An 18479-nucleotide genomic window follows, 5' to 3' on the forward strand; every position below is an offset into this window, starting at 1 on the left:
TGTTATCAATTTCTTTATTGATTATTTTTTACATGAGTTACAAAAAATAAGAACAAATTCACATACATTAAACCTGAATGTCAGTCATTTTTAAGATAAGTATAATTATATGAAGAAAATCTTTAGTACATGTACAATTATTTAAAAGTAAAGTATATCATACAAAATATAACTGAGTACATGAACAACCTCTTTGTTGAAAACAGCATAAATGAATGTCTTGCAAAGCAAGACTTGTTATCCATCTTTTTTCCACTTCAATGACAATTGCTGTATTGAAACAATTGGACTGTATTATCTCTTTTATTAACAATGGCTGCTCTATAAGATATTACTTAAGTGACCAAGACTACAGCTGAAGAACCAAATAATAAAACATTCACTAAGATCAACACAACATATACTTCAAACAGTAGAGATCTATTATAACACATAAAGCTTCAAACAGTGGAGAACTAAAACATAAAACCTTGCATTGATACATGTCTGTATGTGAGCATTCTAGAATATTTTTATCAAAACGGCAGCACAGAGGAATGTAGTCAAGGAAACGGCCACTGTCCATGATGCATCATTGTGTGGGTTGCTTCCGTGGTCATCTGGCACTACTGATTGAAAACAAAACTCTGTCAATTTATATTGCTCCATCTTTTATGTATTGTGTAAATGTTTGGGGATTAAGTTAGGAATCTGATTAAAAGCAATACTTTATAAGAATTCAGAAATTAAGTTCTATAGTTACACGTATACATGGTGTGCATGCAGATTTAAAATTAGTAATATTCTGGCCCTCAAGAAATAGAATGGTTGAAAATTTTGAATGAAATTAGATTGAAATAATCATGAAGTTTGTGATTGTTATTTGTTTGGATTCTATCTTGTGGTTCTTTCGATGTGTAGATCGATGTGTGTGCTATTCAGGTTAATGTGATATCTTCGATAGTTATATTAGATGTATATATATTTTAATTATGATAGGATAGATATAAAGTATATTGTTGTTTGAATGGATATTTTATAGATTTTTACACCTGTGTTGTTACAGTGTTTGGATGAATGCTATAGTTCTGGTTCTGTGCCATCAGGTTGATTGACGTCTGTTTAGTTGGTGTTTGCTTTTGCTTTCTAATTGTTTAGCTGTATGCTTACTGTGCTATTTTCTTTGCTGTCTAGTTGGTGTATGCTATTTTCTTTGCTGTGTAGCTAATAATGCAGGTTGGATGTGTGCATCTATTTGTATGCTGTCTTGTTGGCTGCTACTTCATTTCTTGGATGTGCTGCTACTTACTTGTTGTTTGGTTGGATGTGCTGTTGTTGTTGGCTTCCACATTTGAGATGAACATGAACAAGACCACAAACAGCAAAGTTTGACCTCTGAACTCCATCATTTACAGCAGTGGCGTCCTCTGCAGTCAGTTTAGAAAGCGAAGATAACCTAAAGTGTCAAAGGTTAGAAAGCGAAGATAACCTAAAGTGTCAAAGGTTAGATGGCGAAGATAACCTAAAGTGTCAAAGGTTAGAAAGCGAAGATAACCTAAAGTGTCAAAGGTTAGAAAGCGAAGATAACCTAAAGTATCAAAGGTTACAAACTAAGATAACCTAAAGTGTCAAAGGTTAGAAAGCGAAGATAACCTAAAGTGTCAAAGGTTAGAAAGCGAAGATAACCTAAAGTGTCAAAGGTTAGAAAGCTAAGATAATCTAAAGTGTCAAAGGTTAGAAAGCTAAGATAACCTAAAGTGTCAAAGGTTACAAACTAAGATAGCCTAAAGTGTCAAAGGTTGGAAAGCGAAGATAACCTAAAGTGTCAAAGGTTAGAAAGCGAAGATAACCTCAAGTGTCAAAGGTTAGAAAGCTAAGATAACCTAAAGTGTCAAAGGTTAGAAAGCGAAGATAACCTAAAGTGTCAAAGGTTAGAAAGCGAAGATAACCTCAAGTGTCAAAGGTTTAGAAAGCTAAGATAGCCTAAAGTGTCAAAGGTTAGAAAGCGAAGATAGCCTAAAGTGTCAAAGGTTAGAAAGCTAAGATAACCTAAAGTGTCAAAGGTTAGAAAGCGAAGATAGCCTAAAGTGTCAAAGGTTAGAAAGCTAAGATAATCTAAAGTGTCAAAGGTTATAAAGCGAAGATAACCTAAAGTGTCAAAGGTTAGAAAGCTAAGATAACCTAAAGTGTCAAAGGTTAGAAAGCGAAGATAACCTCAAGTGTCAAAGGTTTAGAAAGCTAAGATAGCCTAAAGTGTCAAAGGTTAGAAAGCGAAGATAGCCTAAAGTGTCAAAGGTTAGAAAGCTAAGATAACCTAAAGTGTCAAAGGTTAGAAAGCTAAGATAACCTAAAGTGTCAAAGGTTAGAAAGCTAAGATAATCTAAAGTGTCAAAGGTTAGAAAGCTAAGATAATCTAAAGTGTCAAAGGTTAGAAAGCGAAGATAACCTAAAGTGTCAAAGGTTAGAAAGCTAAGATAATCTAAAGTGTCAAAGGTTAGAAAGCTAAGATAACCTAAAGTGTCAAAGGTTAGAAAGCTAAGATAGCCTAAAGTGTCAAAGGTTAGAAAGCTAAGATAATCTAAGGTGTCAAAGGTTAGAAAGCGAAGATAACCTAAAGTGTCAAAGGTTAGAAAGCTAAGATAACCTAAAGTGTCAAAGGTTAGAAAGCTAAGATAATCTAAAGTGTCAAAGGTTAGAAAGCTAAGATAACCTAAAGTGTCAAAGGTTAGAAAGCTAAGATAGCCTAAAGTGTCAAAGGTTAGAAAGCGAAGATAACCTCAAGTGTCAAAGGTTAGAAAGCGAAGATAACCTAAAGTGTCAAAGGTTAGAAAGCTAAGATAGCCTAAAGTGTCAAAGGTTAGAAAGCTAAGATAACCTAAAGTGTCAAAGGTTACAAACTAAGATAGCCTAAAGTGTCAAAGGTTAGAAAGCGAAGATAACCTAAAGTGTCAAAGGTTAGAAAGCGAAGATAACCTAAAGTGTCAAAGGTTAGAAAGCGAAGATAACCTAAAGTGTCAAAGGTTAGAAAGCAAAGATAATTTAAAGTGTCAAAGGTTAGAAAGCTAAGATAACCTAAAGTGTCAAAGGTTAGAAAGCGAAGATAACCTAAAGTGTCAAAGGTTAGAAAGCTAAGATAATCTAAAGTGTCAAAGGTTAGAAAGCTAAGATAGCCTAAAGTGTCAAAGGTTAGAAAGCGAAGATAACCTAAAGTGTCAAAGGTTAGAAAGCTAAGATAGCCTAAAGTGTCAAAGGTTAGAAAGCTAAGATAACCTAAAGTGTCAAAGGTTACAAACTAAGATAGCCTAAAGTGTCAAAGGTTAGAAAGCGAAGATAACCTAAAGTGTCAAAAGTTAGAAAGCGAAGATAACCTAAAGTGTCAAAGGTTAGAAAGCGAAGATAACCTAAAGTGTCAAAGGTTAGAAAGCAAAGATAACCTCAAGTATCAAAGGTTAGAAAGCTAAGAAAGCCTAAAGTGTCAAAGGTTAGAAAGCGAAGATAGCCTAAAGTGTCAAAGGTTAGAAAGCTAAGATAACCTAAAGTGTCAAAGGTTAGAAAGCTAAGATAATCTAAAGTGTCAAAGGTTAGAAAGCGAAGATAACCTAAAGTGTCAAAGGTTAGAAAGCGAAGATAGCCTAAAGTGTCAAAGGTTAGAAAGCTAAGATAACCTAAAGTGTCAAAGGTTAGAAAGCTAAGATAACCTAAAGTGTCAAAGGTTAGAAAGCTAAGATAGCCTAAAGTGTCAAAGGTTAGAAAGCTAAGATAATCTAAAGAGTCAAAGGTTAGAAAGCGAAGATAACCTAAAGTGTCAAAGGTTAGAAAGCTAAGATAGCCTAAAGTGTCAAAGGTTAGAAAGCTAAGATAACCTAAAGTGTCAAAGGTTACAAACTAAGATAGCCTAAAGTGTCAAAGGTTAGAAAGCGAAGATAACCTAAAGCTAAGATAACCTAAAGTGTCAAAGGTTAGAAAGCGAAGATAACCTCAAGTGTCAAAGGTTTAGAAAGCTAAGATAGCCTTAAGTGTCAAAGGTTAGAAAGCGAAGATAGCCTAAAGTGTCAAAGGTTAGAAAGCTAAGATAACCTAAAGTGTCAAAGGTTAGAAAGCTAAGATAATCTAAAGTGTCAAAGGTTAGAAAGCTAAGATAATCTAAAGTGTCAAAGGTTAGAAAGCGAAGATAACCTAAAGTGTCAAAGGTTAGAAAGCGAAGATAGCCTAAAGTGTCAAAGGTTAGAAAGCTAAGATAACCTAAAGTGTCAAAGGTTAGAAAGCTAAGATAACCTTAAGTGTCAAAGGTTAGAAAGCTAAGATAGCCTAAAGTGTCAAAGGTTAGAAAGCTAAGATAATCTAAAGAGTCAAAGGTTAGAAAGCGAAGATAACCTAAAGTGTCAAAGGTTAGAAAGCTAAGATAGCCTAAAGTGTCAAAGGTTAGAAAGCTAAGATAACCTAAAGTGTCAAAGGTTACAAACTAAGATAGCCTAAAGTGTCAAAGGTTAGAAAGCGAAGATAACCTAAAGTGTCAAAGGTTAGAAAGCGAAGATAACCTAAAGTGTCAAAGGTTAGAAAGCGAAGATAACCTAAAGTGTCAAAGGTTAGAAAGCAAAGATAATTTAAAGTGTCAAAGGTTAGAAAGCTAAGATAACCTAAAGTGTCAAAGGTTAGAAAGCGAAGATAACCTAAAGTGTCAAAGGTTAGAAAGCTAAGATAATCTAAAGTGTCAAAGGTTAGAAAGCTAAGATAGCCTAAAGTGTCAAAGGTTAGAAAGCGAAGATAACCTAAAGTGTCAAAGGTTAGAAAGCTAAGATAGCCTAAAGTGTCAAAGGTTAGAAAGCTAAGATAACCTAAAGTGTCAAAGGTTACAAACTAAGATAGCCTAAAGTGTCAAAGGTTAGAAAGCGAAGATAACCTAAAGTGTCAAAAGTTAGAAAGCGAAGATAACCTAAAGTGTCAAAGGTTAGAAAGCGAAGATAACCTAAAGTGTCAAAGGTTAGAAAGCAAAGATAACCTCAAGTATCAAAGGTTAGAAAGCTAAGAAAGCCTAAAGTGTCAAAGGTTAGAAAGCGAAGATAGCCTAAAGTGTCAAAGGTTAGAAAGCTAAGATAACCTAAAGTGTCAAAGGTTAGAAAGCTAAGATAATCTAAAGTGTCAAAGGTTAGAAAGCGAAGATAACCTAAAGTGTCAAAGGTTAGAAAGCGAAGATAGCCTAAAGTGTCAAAGGTTAGAAAGCTAAGATAACCTAAAGTGTCAAAGGTTAGAAAGCTAAGATAACCTAAAGTGTCAAAGGTTAGAAAGCTAAGATAGCCTAAAGTGTCAAAGGTTAGAAAGCTAAGATAATCTAAAGAGTCAAAGGTTAGAAAGCGAAGATAACCTAAAGTGTCAAAGGTTAGAAAGCTAAGATAGCCTAAAGTGTCAAAGGTTAGAAAGCTAAGATAACCTAAAGTGTCAAAGGTTACAAACTAAGATAGCCTAAAGTGTCAAAGGTTAGAAAGCGAAGATAACCTAAAGCTAAGATAACCTAAAGTGTCAAAGGTTAGAAAGCGAAGATAACCTCAAGTGTCAAAGGTTTAGAAAGCTAAGATAGCCTTAAGTGTCAAAGGTTAGAAAGCGAAGATAGCCTAAAGTGTCAAAGGTTAGAAAGCTAAGATAACCTAAAGTGTCAAAGGTTAGAAAGCTAAGATAATCTAAAGTGTCAAAGGTTAGAAAGCTAAGATAATCTAAAGTGTCAAAGGTTAGAAAGCGAAGATAACCTAAAGTGTCAAAGGTTAGAAAGCGAAGATAGCCTAAAGTGTCAAAGGTTAGAAAGCTAAGATAACCTAAAGTGTCAAAGGTTAGAAAGCTAAGATAACCTTAAGTGTCAAAGGTTAGAAAGCTAAGATAGCCTAAAGTGTCAAAGGTTAGAAAGCGAAGATAACCTAAAGTGTCAAAGGTTAGAAAGCTAAGATAACCTAAAGTGTCAAAGGTTAGAAAGCGAAGATAACCTAAAGTGTCAAAGGTTAGAAAGCGAAGATAACCTCAAGTATCAAAGGTTAGAAAGCTAAGATAGCCTAAAGTGTCAAAGGTTAGAAAGCGAAGATAGCCTAAAGTGTCAAAGGTTAGAAAGCTAAGATAACCTAAAGTGTCAAAGGTTAGAAAGCTAAGATAATCTAAAGTGTCAAAGGTTAGAAAGCGAAGATAACCTAAAGTGTCAAAGGTTAGAAAGCTAAGATAGCCTAAAGTGTCAAAGGTTAGAAAGCGAAGATAACCTAAAGTATCAAAGGTTACAAACTAAGATAACCTAAAGTGTTAAAGGTTAGAAAGCGAAGATAACCTAAAGTATCAAAGGTTACAAACTAAGATAACCTAAAGTGTCAAAGGTTAGAAAGCTAAGATAGCCTAAAGTGTCAAAGGTTAGAAAGCTAAGATAATCTAAAGTGTCAAAGGTTAGAAAGCTAAGATAATCTAAAGTGTCAAAGGTTAGAAAGCTAAGATAGCCTAAAGTGTCAAAGGTTACAAACTAAGATAACCTAGAGTGTCAAAGGTTAGAAACTAAGATACATTTAACTTATAAAAGTGTCAAACTTAAGAAAGCTAAGTTTAGAAAGCTAAGATAACCTAAAGTGTCAAGATAAATAAAAATTGTAAGTCGGGGTCAGCGAACGACCTACCCTTCATTACACACTGTAAAGTTTTTTATCTACATTTTTCGGAAGAGATCATATAGGATATTTACAAAGCACGTTTACAGCACACTGTGATCGAGATGTATTGTCTCCCTTGACAAGTTGTGTTAATCATATGAACGGGAAAAAAGTGACTAACCTTTTTCTACAGGTTTATAATTGACTCTACCGTGAGAAAAAAACAAATTTTGATTTTTTTATTAATATGAAAAAAAGACAAGAAAAATCTACATAAACCTGCATCTTATTGATATGTTATAGCTCCAAATAATTATATGCACTGAACAACAGCTAACTGTGATTCGGGGTACGTCATGTACATCTTTTAAGAGTAAGGTTAGATAACTATCCAGTTTTCAATAAAGTATATCAACTTTAGAGAAGTACGTGAACTGATTTGAGATGGGAGAAGTTCGTAATAAATCTTTAGATATAAGATCTTTTGAAAAGATTTAATAAATTAATTAAATGTAAATTACAAAAAGCCCAAATAATGAATGAAAAATTCATACCGTCTTTGTAGAAGAATAAGATTCCGTGTCAACTCTACAAACATCAGGAGAATCTGAGGGGAATTGTGATAATGGGGAGATAAATAGGTGTTCTTTACTTAGTGTTAATTTGTGAACAAACCGGCTGTTAGCAGCTGCAACCCCAACAGATCCCTGTATTTACGTGAGTTATGGCCTCACGGCGTGTATTGTGTGGGGGCGTGTTCGATTGATTCCCGCTATTTTTTCTTTAGAATCTACCACAAAAATAGAATTTAAAAATGGCATAATAACCACGATTAATTTAATACCACAAAATAACTGGAAAATATGAAGCATGTTTGTGGTTTTTTTTTATTTGTCCATTATTTGTATTGCTTCATACATTTTTTTTTTATCTTTTATATATTTTAACGTATGAATATATCTTCTGTGTAATAAGCGTAGTTTTACATACATGAAAAAAATACTATTGTATATATATAAATCCATTATACAATGATTATAATAATAAGTATTCATCATAAACATACATCGTATTACTGTATCATATATCAAAAATATGCATATGGTACATCATGTACTGTTTTGAAGCTATAGAAAGTTTCCAACATTTTTGTAAAAATCGTTTTTATTTTTACCAATACTGGTGATAATTACATTCTGGAGAAAAAGAGTATTTTTAAGCTTGTGCCTTAGGTCTCGCTCACATATTCCTTCTTTCTGAATTCTACATTTCATTTTATATTTATATATTGTAAAACTAATGAAAGATAAAAAGTTATTCAAAAAAGAAGTTTTCTCGCTAATTTCATTGTAAAAACCTAGTACAACAATTTTCCATGTGACTTCAAATTTTAAGTAAATGCTTATTATCTCCCAGACATGTTTGACAATTTTGCAATCATACAAAAGGTGTTTTATATCCTCGTTAACATTGCACACTTCGCACAATGGAGAGACAGTTTTGTTCCATTTACTGACACTTACATTATTGTTCAATATACCATGAAGGAGTTTGTAATTAAATTCTGAGATTCTTTTTTCATACATTTCTTTGATTTTTGCAACATACACATTTTCCCATCGACATAATGTGTCTTTTCTCCATCTATTTTGATATATTGGTTTTTGAAACTTTATATTAATATACAATGAATAATGAAAATTACTTTTAACATTATTAACTGAATTTACGGTATTGTTTCGAAATAAAAATGATACACAAGGTTTGATTTTGACGTATTTCGAATAGCTGCAGTCAAATTTTTTTTTATAAACTTTAAATGCTTTTCTAAGCATGATATATTCACATAAGATATTGTTTTTGCTAACCAGTTTTTGTGTAAAGTACATCATATCATAAAACTCTCCATTTTCATCAAAAATATCTTTAGAATACAAATATCCACTTTTTATCCAATTTTCAAAACAAAGTGGTTTATTTTCATACTGGAAAAGGTTATTATTCCATATAAATTGACTCAGGAATTCGTCTCTATTTAGCGTATTCACATTTTTTTGTTTTTTACATCTGTTAAAAGCTGAAAATACATTTCCATAAAAAAACAGGGAGTTTCAGCATTTTGAAAAATGATGATTCCAAAAAGTTGTATTCTGTTGTTTTTAAAATATCGGAGATATTTAGTTTATAATGTCTCATAACTGCACTAAGTGCTCTATGTGTAACACTGTTTTCATTTAATATTCTACTTATCCATGGCGCTTTGGCAGCATGGAATTTGCTCTCAATATCAATACCACCTATTCCACCTTGTTCAATTTTGCCAATTAAAGTATTTCTTTTAATTCGGTCTCGCTTTTTCCAAATAAAGTTATATATAAGTTTAGAAGCAGCTTTAAAAAAAATCACATTTAGGGTTTTCTAAAATATTAGCATTATATAATATTTTTGATATTGCTAGGGTATTGACTACAGTGCATTTACCAAATATAGTTAAATTTCGTCTTTTCCAGACACTTAGTATTTTTTCTAGTTTTTCTAGTTTACTTATCCAATTTTTTTCATAACATACAGTTTCATCATGTCCCAGGTAAATACCGAGCGATTTTATACAGGTCTTTGTTATTTTTATTCCATGTAAATGAGAATCGTTGGAATACATATCGATAAATGAACCAGTTAACAGACACTCTGTTTTTTCTAAGTTAAGTTTAGGTCCAGCAACCTTACTAAATTCGGTAATTGTTTCTATTGCTTTTCTCAAAGAGTTTGTATCTTTTAGCATGTTGGTACAGTCGTCCGCATGTTGAACAATTTTAAAACTTAAATCATTGCAAGTATTATTTTTATTCAGAGTTAAACCCTTAATATTGTTATCATTTTTAATTTTAATGGCTAATATTTCAATTACAAATATAAATAAAAGAGCGGATACAGGACATCCCTGTCGAATTCCTCTATGCATTGTGCATGATCTCGATATCCAACCATTGTTTTTAATTTCAAAGACTGTGTCATTATACAATGTTTTTATCATTCCTATGAATTTATCTCCGAAATTAAACTTTTCTAGCGTTTTAAACATAAAATTATATTCTACTGAATCAAAGGCCTTTTCTAAATCAAGAAAGAGTAATATTCCATCTCAGTTGTTGTGCATGTAATATTATATAAATAGTGCCTGATTGGGAGGGTAACAGTTGAAATTGACACCCCGAGAAAACCATTGTCAACCGACGCGAAGCGGAGGTTGACAATGGTTTTCGAGGGGTGTCAATTTCAACTGTTATCCTCCCAAACAGGCACTATTTATTTTGTTATACTGAATGTCTTTTTTAAAATTTTTAAGAAAATTTTACTGCTTTTATATAGGAATAACGTGAATTCTACAGCGAACCGTACGCGCATAATTTTCGCGCATGTAACATTTTTTAATGTTACCCGTTGCCAAGTGCGTTGCTAACGCTGAGGGTAATAGTAAATATTATTAACTGCGTCTTAACCAATCAGATTTCAGTATTTAACATGAAAGTATAACAATAAAAAATATCAAGTATTAGTCTAGCATTTTCTCCAATATAACATCCTTTTATATATGCACTTTGCTCATGTCCTATCAATCTACTTGCTATTTTTTGTAAACGATCAGCTAATACGTGTGCAAATATCTTATAATCTGTGTTTGTTAAACTAAGGGGTCTGTAGTTTTGGTGATTATTTTTTTCTCCTTTTTTGAAAATTAAGTCATTATCGCGTTTCTTTGTGAAAAAGGTAATATTATATAAATAGTGCCTGTTTGGGAGGGTAACAGTTGAAATTGACACCCCGAGAAAACCATTGTCAACCGACGCGAAGCGGAGGTTGACAATGGTTTTCGAGGGGTGTCAATTTCAACTGTTATCCTCCCAAACAGGCACTATTTATTTTGTTATACTGAATGTCTTTTTTAAAAATTTTAAGAAAATTTTACTGCTTTTATATAGGAATAACGTGAATTCTACAACGAAACGTACGCGCATAATTTTCGCGCATGTAACATTTTTTAATGTTACCCGTTGCCAAGTGCGTTGCTAACGCTGAGGGTAATAGTAAATATTATTAACTGCGTCATAACCAATCAGATTTCAGTATTTAACATGAAAGTATAACAATCCATTTTCTATACTCTTGATTAGAGATTCATAATAAATATGTTTCATATCATCCCAAAAGGCTTTATAGAATTCTGCCGGTAAACCGTCTTGTCCGGGAGATTTATTATTGTTCATATTTTCAACTGCAGTTTTACATTCATTTAATGTTGGTATTTCATCACACATTTCCTTTTCATTATCACTGAGTTTTTCACAATTAATACTATCGAGATAATTTTGAATATCACCAATATCAATATCATTGCTTGTATATACATGTAGTTTATCATAAAAATTCATGAGAACATCTATTATTTCTGTTGTCGTCGTAAATTCTATTCCATTTTCATCTTTTATCTTGTTAATCGTATTATTTGTTTGTTTTTTTTTTTTTTCTAAATTTAGAAAATAAGAAGTAGTTTGTTTCCCCTTTTTCTAACTATACAGATCTAGAGCGAACATAAGCTCCACTACATTTTTCCGCATAATAATCATCTATTTCTTTCTCTAATAAACGTTTATAGTTCATCTTTCTGTAATAAACGTTCATAGTTCATATTTATTTCAGAGTATTGTTGAGATTCTATTTTTCCTATGTGCTTTTCAATGAAGTTTATACGATTTTTCTTACTTTTAGCCAAGTTTTTAGAGAAGTTTATGCAAAAAAAATTTATTCGTATTTTAAGGTGTTCCCATTTACTTATAGGGTCTTGTATTTCTGTTGTATCTTCTCGAATATATTTTTTTTAGTTGTTTGCAAAAATTTTCATTGTTAAGCAATGAGGTATTTAGTTTCCAATATCCTACACCGCTAGGATTTTCAGATGTACATAATTCAAAAGTTATCCCCATGTGATCTATTAATCAATTATTTTCTACTTTGGGAGCTTCATACATTATTTCTACAAGCATATTGGGTCACAAATTTGAACAATTACACAAAACACTTACAAAACATTTTCTATAGGACGTACGCGTTCGTCCATTTTCTTTGATTACAACACAACAGGAAACCTCGCCAGGTCCTTATCTAACGGCTGCATGTTCCGTTACGACTCCCACCCCGGGGCTCCCGGTGACACACAGTCCAAGAGGTCAGCCCCCAGCGCCGCTCCTGGATCCTTAGAAAACAGACCGGGTCAGGAATTGTGTTCACTTCCAGACAAGACAACCAACACACAAAGGTTTGATATTTATTCTCAACATTATTAACTGTTTTTCCTGGATTTTTTTTGATATTGTTATAAATTTATGGCGGAGCTCAAGGTATCTAGCTGTTTTATATTTCTATAATTTCATGACAAGCAGCATGCATAGTTTCTTTGAATATCGCAAAACAAGAGTTTCCGAGCAGATATTCAAGTTAGGATCGGAAAATCTTGGTTAGTTCATACGACTTTTATTTCTAAAACATTTCTTGTGGTATCACAGGTATGCGCTAAAAATCAAACGAGAAATCATATTGTCGCAAGCGTCAAAAGTGCCGCAAAAAATATAATTGTTGTATGAATCATTGGTTGTTTACATAAACACACACTTTTAATATACTTTCAGCAATTTGTTTTGAAGTTTAACATTTTACTATTATCATAAAGAATCGAGTTACTGTAAGCATATCTAACGGTATTTTTTATGATCAGTGCCAGAGTATATATGAACTGATGCATCTTCGCTAGCCAAGGGTTTACGATCCGCTTCTCTCCTCTACAGCGAAGATGGAACTGATGAAGTAATGGAGAACACATTGATTTGTACATCACAGGGGCTTGGTTGTTGGATAGTGAATTTCCTAATTATTTGTTCCCGAAGAAAAAAGTGATTAAAATTGGTAAATTTATGTGTATTTCCAAAAATAAATTCACTAAAACGCCCCGTTTCAGTCATGTTAAAAAGTGTACTCAATGTACATTAAAAAAAACTTTTTTTAATGTACATTGAATACACTTTTTTAAGGGGGGGGTTTCAGTGTATTTATTTAATGCAGTACACAGAAATACACATAAGATTACCAATCTTAATCACTTTTTTCTTCGGGAACAAATAATTAAGAACTTCACTATCCAACAACCAAGCCCCTGTGTTGTACATTACTCTAATACAAAGTACAATTCATCATTTTTCTCTTGGAGATTATGTATTGCTAACCATTTTGGTTTTTTTGTTGTTGCATCGTATTGAATGAAAACTTAATGCATTAGTTTATATGATTTCAAGGGACCACGTGATAAAAAAGATATGGATTAGTTCAAATTTTTCAGTCAATTCAAATTATTTTTGCGTAACTAATTGATATGGATGTCATTTCATGATATTTTCTACCCCATTTTACGTGGAAATATAATACACACAGTCATTTTACTTGACATGGCACATAGAAATTCAAATATAGCATATATATAAAATTTAATGACATTCAGGTCGTTAGTATTTCAGGTTTTTAGTATGCCCCGCATACCGATCCCGATGCATTGTTTTGAAAAGAATGAAGAACTCCGAAATTTTCCGAATAGATTATAGTCTCGATAAAAACGCGCCAAACACGACTATTCACTAAGTATGACCTATTTTTCATTTACGAGTAAAACAAAAAATGTGTGATATTTTTTAAAAGGCATAACCCATATTTCTACATGCAAATTTACTTTTAATTCATAAAAAATAAGCATAATATTAATTCTATTAAACAAGAACTATCCCGCAGAAACGCAGTATAACAATATCTAAATGTATATCAAATAACGGACCGCCTTCCGGCGGCCCGTAGTTAACGAATAGATAAAAAAATTCTCACTGGCAGAAAAAGAAAGCTAAGCTGAAGAAGTTCAAATCGCATGTAAAATCTAGCAATTGCCAAAGAAGATAAGCCGTACCATTGATGAATTATCCAGCAATACTAGTAATTCCCTTTCCGTCGAAAAAAGGTTTGCGCAGAATTACTTATTTCACATGATGATTTGATATAGATATTAAAATTGATGCCAAGATAATGTAGTACTTCGCTTGTGAAGCACTTGACCAGTACATAATGGGGTTGTTTGAGTTTGGACTACAATAAGCATGTAGGTTAATACAAACTCAAAACATATTGCAAACTGGTCTTGTGTTTTTCAACAAGTTTCTGCAAACGATTTAAATAACACTTCATTATATAAATACGAACTCCTTTGAACAAGTGTGATAGGTATTGTGAGGTAAGTGGTACACCTATGATGATTGGCTCTCATTCAGTCAATCAGGAAGCCATTTACGCCTCATTACGTCGTCCAGCGACCGACCAATCAGAGCACGTGATAATGAGTCCCTGCGGTCCAGTTACCGGTCCTTGTCACCGGGCACCTGTTTCATCCCGCCGCCTGGGCCTCGCGATTCCCGTCAATCACCGTATACTGAACGTTAGGTGTGACTCACTATCAGCGCCTTATTATGGGTCGTTATCACACAGTATACTTATATCACAAAAACACAGAAATAGCATCGCACAAATGTAGATTACTCAATAAAAAAGAAAAGGATCAATTAGAATGTCCCCAGATGATTCTACTTCAGATCTGACATTTAGCTCCAAAATTCTTGCAAATAGACATATTTTAACGCTTAAAATTTGTTAAGGTTTCGATGTTAAATGAAGGAGTATTGAACAATTTTGATTAATTAACTAATGTAGTTGAATATGTAATGCTGGATGTATTGGTATATTGTTTATTGGCTAAATTCAAATGAATTATAAGCTGTTGAAACATATGTACATAATTATAAATATATAATGCTACACTCTATCCAATCAAAATCAAACAGTTCGCTATTGACGTTAAACAATATTCTAAAAAAATATTATTCATACATGTACATTCATAGGAGGAGAGACCCTATAAATCAATAAATCAAATGATTATAATAATGATAATAATGATCATAATAGTAATATTAATAATAATAGTGATAGTAATAATACATCAGTTGGATGTACTAGTTATCCGACATCCCGTTTTTTACCTGCCTCACGCAGAAACATTGCGAGATGGCACAATTGTTTGCGATTATGAATGGCAAGGAGTTGAACTAACTTAAACATTGAAGGACGAGACCAGTAATATTTTTTTAAATACAATACCCGTAGACTTTTATAAAATGGACAGATAAGTATGAAATGGAATTCATCCTCGACTTCACCTAAATTACAATATTTACAGATACGCATCGATCTGACAGTTCCATTATAACGGCCTTGCTCTACCAAAAGCATATGCGATGACAGTCTATATTTTGTTAAAAGGACAACAAGGTTTTCCGGAATAACAGTGAACTGAACCAAATCCACGTGACTCATCATCTACGAGAAGTCGGCGGCCATTTTGCACTTTTTTGAAGAGTTTTCTTTCCATTATATGAAAAGAAAAAAAATGTACTGTTGTCAAAATATCTGCGGTAAATGATTCAGTTTATTTATATTTAAATAAAGAGGGGAGTTAATGCATGTATTTACAAAGCGTTTTGTATGTTCAAATTACTTTTTACAATATCTTAATAAAACATGCACTGACTTAAATGTAAAATACAAGGTGCAATTAACTGGACAATAGTACAAATTTTGAAAATTCTTTGGTGGAATAGTTTTATTATACCCCACGCAACGAAGGCTTCACTGTAACCCGTCCGTCCGTCCGTCCGTCCGTCAGTTAGTCTGCCGGTCAGTCTTTGTATGAGCAACCCCTCTTAAATGCGCATTACCAGGAAATTCCTATTTCATTATTTTTTTTTTGGGAATTTCGGCTGGAATTTAGATTTTGTGGATGACACAGAAATATTGCTCTTCATCAAATTATTTTATGCGTATCCTGCCTTTTATTAAGTGTGGCATTTTCAAGTTATGAGGGAGCCTGGGGTATATGTGATCTTGTTCACTTTTTCTGTCATTTGATAACACCTACAAAATGATGCTGTGATTAAAATTTTCGGACCATATTAGGTACATATACAATTATGGTGCTGATACATTGAATACCTTTAACACGCTCATAATTCATAGTTTATTTATATATATATATATATATATAAACAAGGCTCGTTGTTTCATATGTAGGTTGAGACAGAATGGATGTTAAATGGTTGACTCTATATGACATTTACCCGTATACATTCAATCATAAAAATTCGATAGAGCCTTATTTGTTATATACGGCAAATAACCATAGGGTTATATAGGAAATTTGGCGGGACACGAAAAAAAAATCGTTATAGCAATAAGTTCGCTATATTCGTGTTCGTTATATTCGAATTTTGCTGTATGTCTTTTCTCTGATTTTAGATGAAGGTTGAACGGGTATTATTGCCTCTATGTACATTGACTTACATCTAATTTCTCTACATTTTTAGATGAAGGTTGACCAAGTATTGCTGACTTTGTGCGTCATATACACACTCACCCACCTCGCCTCAGCGGCCTTGCCCTTGCTAGGTGTGTAACTTTCACTATAATCAAAGTACTAAACCTCTGAAAGGGAAACCATGAAAGGGAAAATGCTAACAGGTTACAAAGGAAGAAGTGCATGGAGGAAGACACGTTTAATAATATTAAGAATAATGCAAAAGCTAGCTGTTTTGAGAACTACAGTAACTTGAAACAACTACTTTTCACGGTATTACGGCCGTAATCTGACGACGTAATAGTAACAATAATTTTCTCTTTTGAACAGCGTACGCTGCACCAGCCCTCTTCGGTTTTGGAATGCTTGGCGGATTTGGCGATAAATTTGGTGGACTTTTCGGCAACAAGAGGAAGGAGCCCACTTATAGCCCCATGTTTGGGGGCTCCTTCGGGGGCATCAACGCACAGGACATGTCCATGATGTTTATGTCGGGTTTCCCGCCAAATGGAGGGATGCAGGGAGGCATGATGGGAGGGATGGGCGGAGGTATGCCGGGAAATCGACAGAGCATGGGTGGACTCGGGCGAGGGGGAGGCATGCCAGGGATGGGGGGTAGCTTCGGGCAGCAGTCGCTGGGCCTCGGGGGCTCGGGATTCGGCAAGAGACGTAGGCGGCGCTCTATCAGGTATAACTTCCTACAAACATACTGCTAATATTACTAGAGACATATATTCGTCTTTGGTATTACTAACATATAGTGAATTATATCCGGCCCCGCCGTCAATTTTTCCTAAGACCTAAAATTTAAGTTTTATATTGAGAATTAAGTCGAATAATTTGAAAATGGTGACGGTTGATCAAACCTTCACCAGTCTCTCATCAGAGGTCTTCCTTGCTTTTTCGGCCATATTGAAGATTTGTGGTAGCCCACTGGTGAAAGCTATATTCTTTCTCTATGGGATGAATTAATGGAGCTTATTGCAAAATATTCTAAAAGGCAAACAAGTACTTTATTTTTAATCACTAGCATTTGTGTTTGATCCTATCGTATATTATTTCATTTATTTATGTTAAAATTATTTTAACATATTATTTTTCTCCATGAATTTAAGAATGCCCAGTATAAAATTCTAATCGTATATAATTGTTTCATTAAACTGATTTTGTTGTTGTTATTGTTGTAAATTTACTTCTTTTAATTTCTTATTTTGCTAGTTGAAAATAAAATTTATATTTTACTTTGCAGGCCCCTGGTGTAATTGGATTGAGTTATTGAGATAATGCTGTGATATTTGCTTGATTCCGTGTTACATAAATAAAAAACTAATTAAATTAATAAAATCTGTTGACATATTATTATAGTGCATTATGAACAGCTTTGACACATTAAAGAACAGGCAACACATGACGTTCCCAGAAAAACACGATTTCAAAACAACCATTCAGGTCTAAAGCGTTTTATGTGCTGTTATAATTTAAACAAATATTAAAATGTAAATTGTCTTTTTTGTTCTTTTTTCTATTAAACTTGTCAGTTGCTACCCGATTTGATTCTTTTTATCTCTAGCTATAATAAATTAAATAAATAACTAGATCTTATAAAGATTCAGTTTGATAAACTGGATAATAGTTTTCATTTTGTTGGAGTATTTTTCACACGGTACGTAGTGCGAGTGGTAATAACATTTCTTTGCTATAATGGCAGTTCATTGGCGTATTCATCATTTTCCATTCCCATTCAATTTGCTGTTAAATCTTATTAGCAAATTTGAAATGGATTTTAAAAAAGAGCCCATCGATTTTTGTGGATTTTTGATATGTTAAGATATAATCCATTACCCAGTGACAAATTCTACAATATTTCCTTTTGATATACTTTAAGTCTACGAAAACCAAATGACCTCATTTTCGTAGGTAAAAAAATAATTTATAATAAGCGCGAAACTTTCGCGAACAAACGCAAAAAGTCTGCAATAAACGAGTTACTTTCGCGAATATACGCGAAACTTGGCCCCCATAAGTCGAAGCATTGGGACATTTCTAAACGATATTGATAGTATTCACGAGGGTTTTAAATTCTCAGAAAAATAGAACCATTTTAACAGGATCTTGGACTTTGGGCTGTTGAGCCAAACGGCAATGTGACGTAGGTCTGTCTATTTCATTGTAGGCCACTCAGCCATGGCTCTTTGAAATCAACAGGATTTGTCTGGCTTTTTAGCGAAGTCTACGCAATCGGTGTATATTTCGCTTGACACCGACGTCATTTTAACTTGTTATGACACAAGAAAAAGATCGTTACAACATACTGAAAGTCCAAGGTCTTGTTAAAATGGTTCTAATAAATCGCGAACATAGTGAAATTATTTGCCAATCTATAATAATTAGTTTGA

At 33.2% G+C, this 18479-nt stretch overlaps 1 protein-coding gene and 1 long non-coding RNA gene across 2 annotated transcripts; one reads left to right on the forward strand and one right to left on the reverse strand.

Annotated features, from left to right (window-relative positions):
* Window position 1: 1 nt before the first annotated feature.
* Window positions 2-7276, reverse strand: LOC128175085 (uncharacterized). The gene is made up of 3 exons (XR_008242632.1): window positions 7145-7276; window positions 1289-1435; window positions 2-608 (listed from the first exon to the last, which is right to left on the reverse strand). It is a non-coding gene; the product is annotated as an uncharacterized LOC128175085 (long non-coding RNA).
* Window positions 7277-11757: 4481 nt separating this feature from the next.
* Window positions 11758-17589, forward strand: LOC128177511 (uncharacterized). The gene is made up of 4 exons (XM_052844235.1): window positions 11758-11904; window positions 16094-16175; window positions 16414-16771; window positions 17333-17589. Exons 2-4 carry the CDS (start codon window positions 16094-16096, stop codon window positions 17343-17345), a joined length of 453 nt encoding a protein of 150 aa, XP_052700195.1. The 5' UTR covers window positions 11758-11904; the 3' UTR covers window positions 17346-17589.
* Window positions 17590-18479: the final 890 nt, after the last annotated feature.

The sequence above is a fragment of the Crassostrea angulata genome, chromosome 3, assembly GCF_025612915.1.
Source record: "Crassostrea angulata isolate pt1a10 chromosome 3, ASM2561291v2, whole genome shotgun sequence".
NCBI classification, from domain to species: domain Eukaryota; kingdom Metazoa; phylum Mollusca; class Bivalvia; order Ostreida; family Ostreidae; genus Magallana; species Magallana angulata.

Coding starts and splice junctions, on each gene's coding strand:
- LOC128177511 (XM_052844235.1), top strand. CDS start 16,094: ATGAAGGTTGACCAAGTATTGCTGACTTTGTGCGTCATATACACACTC. Junction 16,176..16,413: donor AGCGGCCTTGCCCTTGCTAG/GTGTGTAACTTT, acceptor TCTTTTGAACAG/CGTACGCTGCACCAGCCCTC.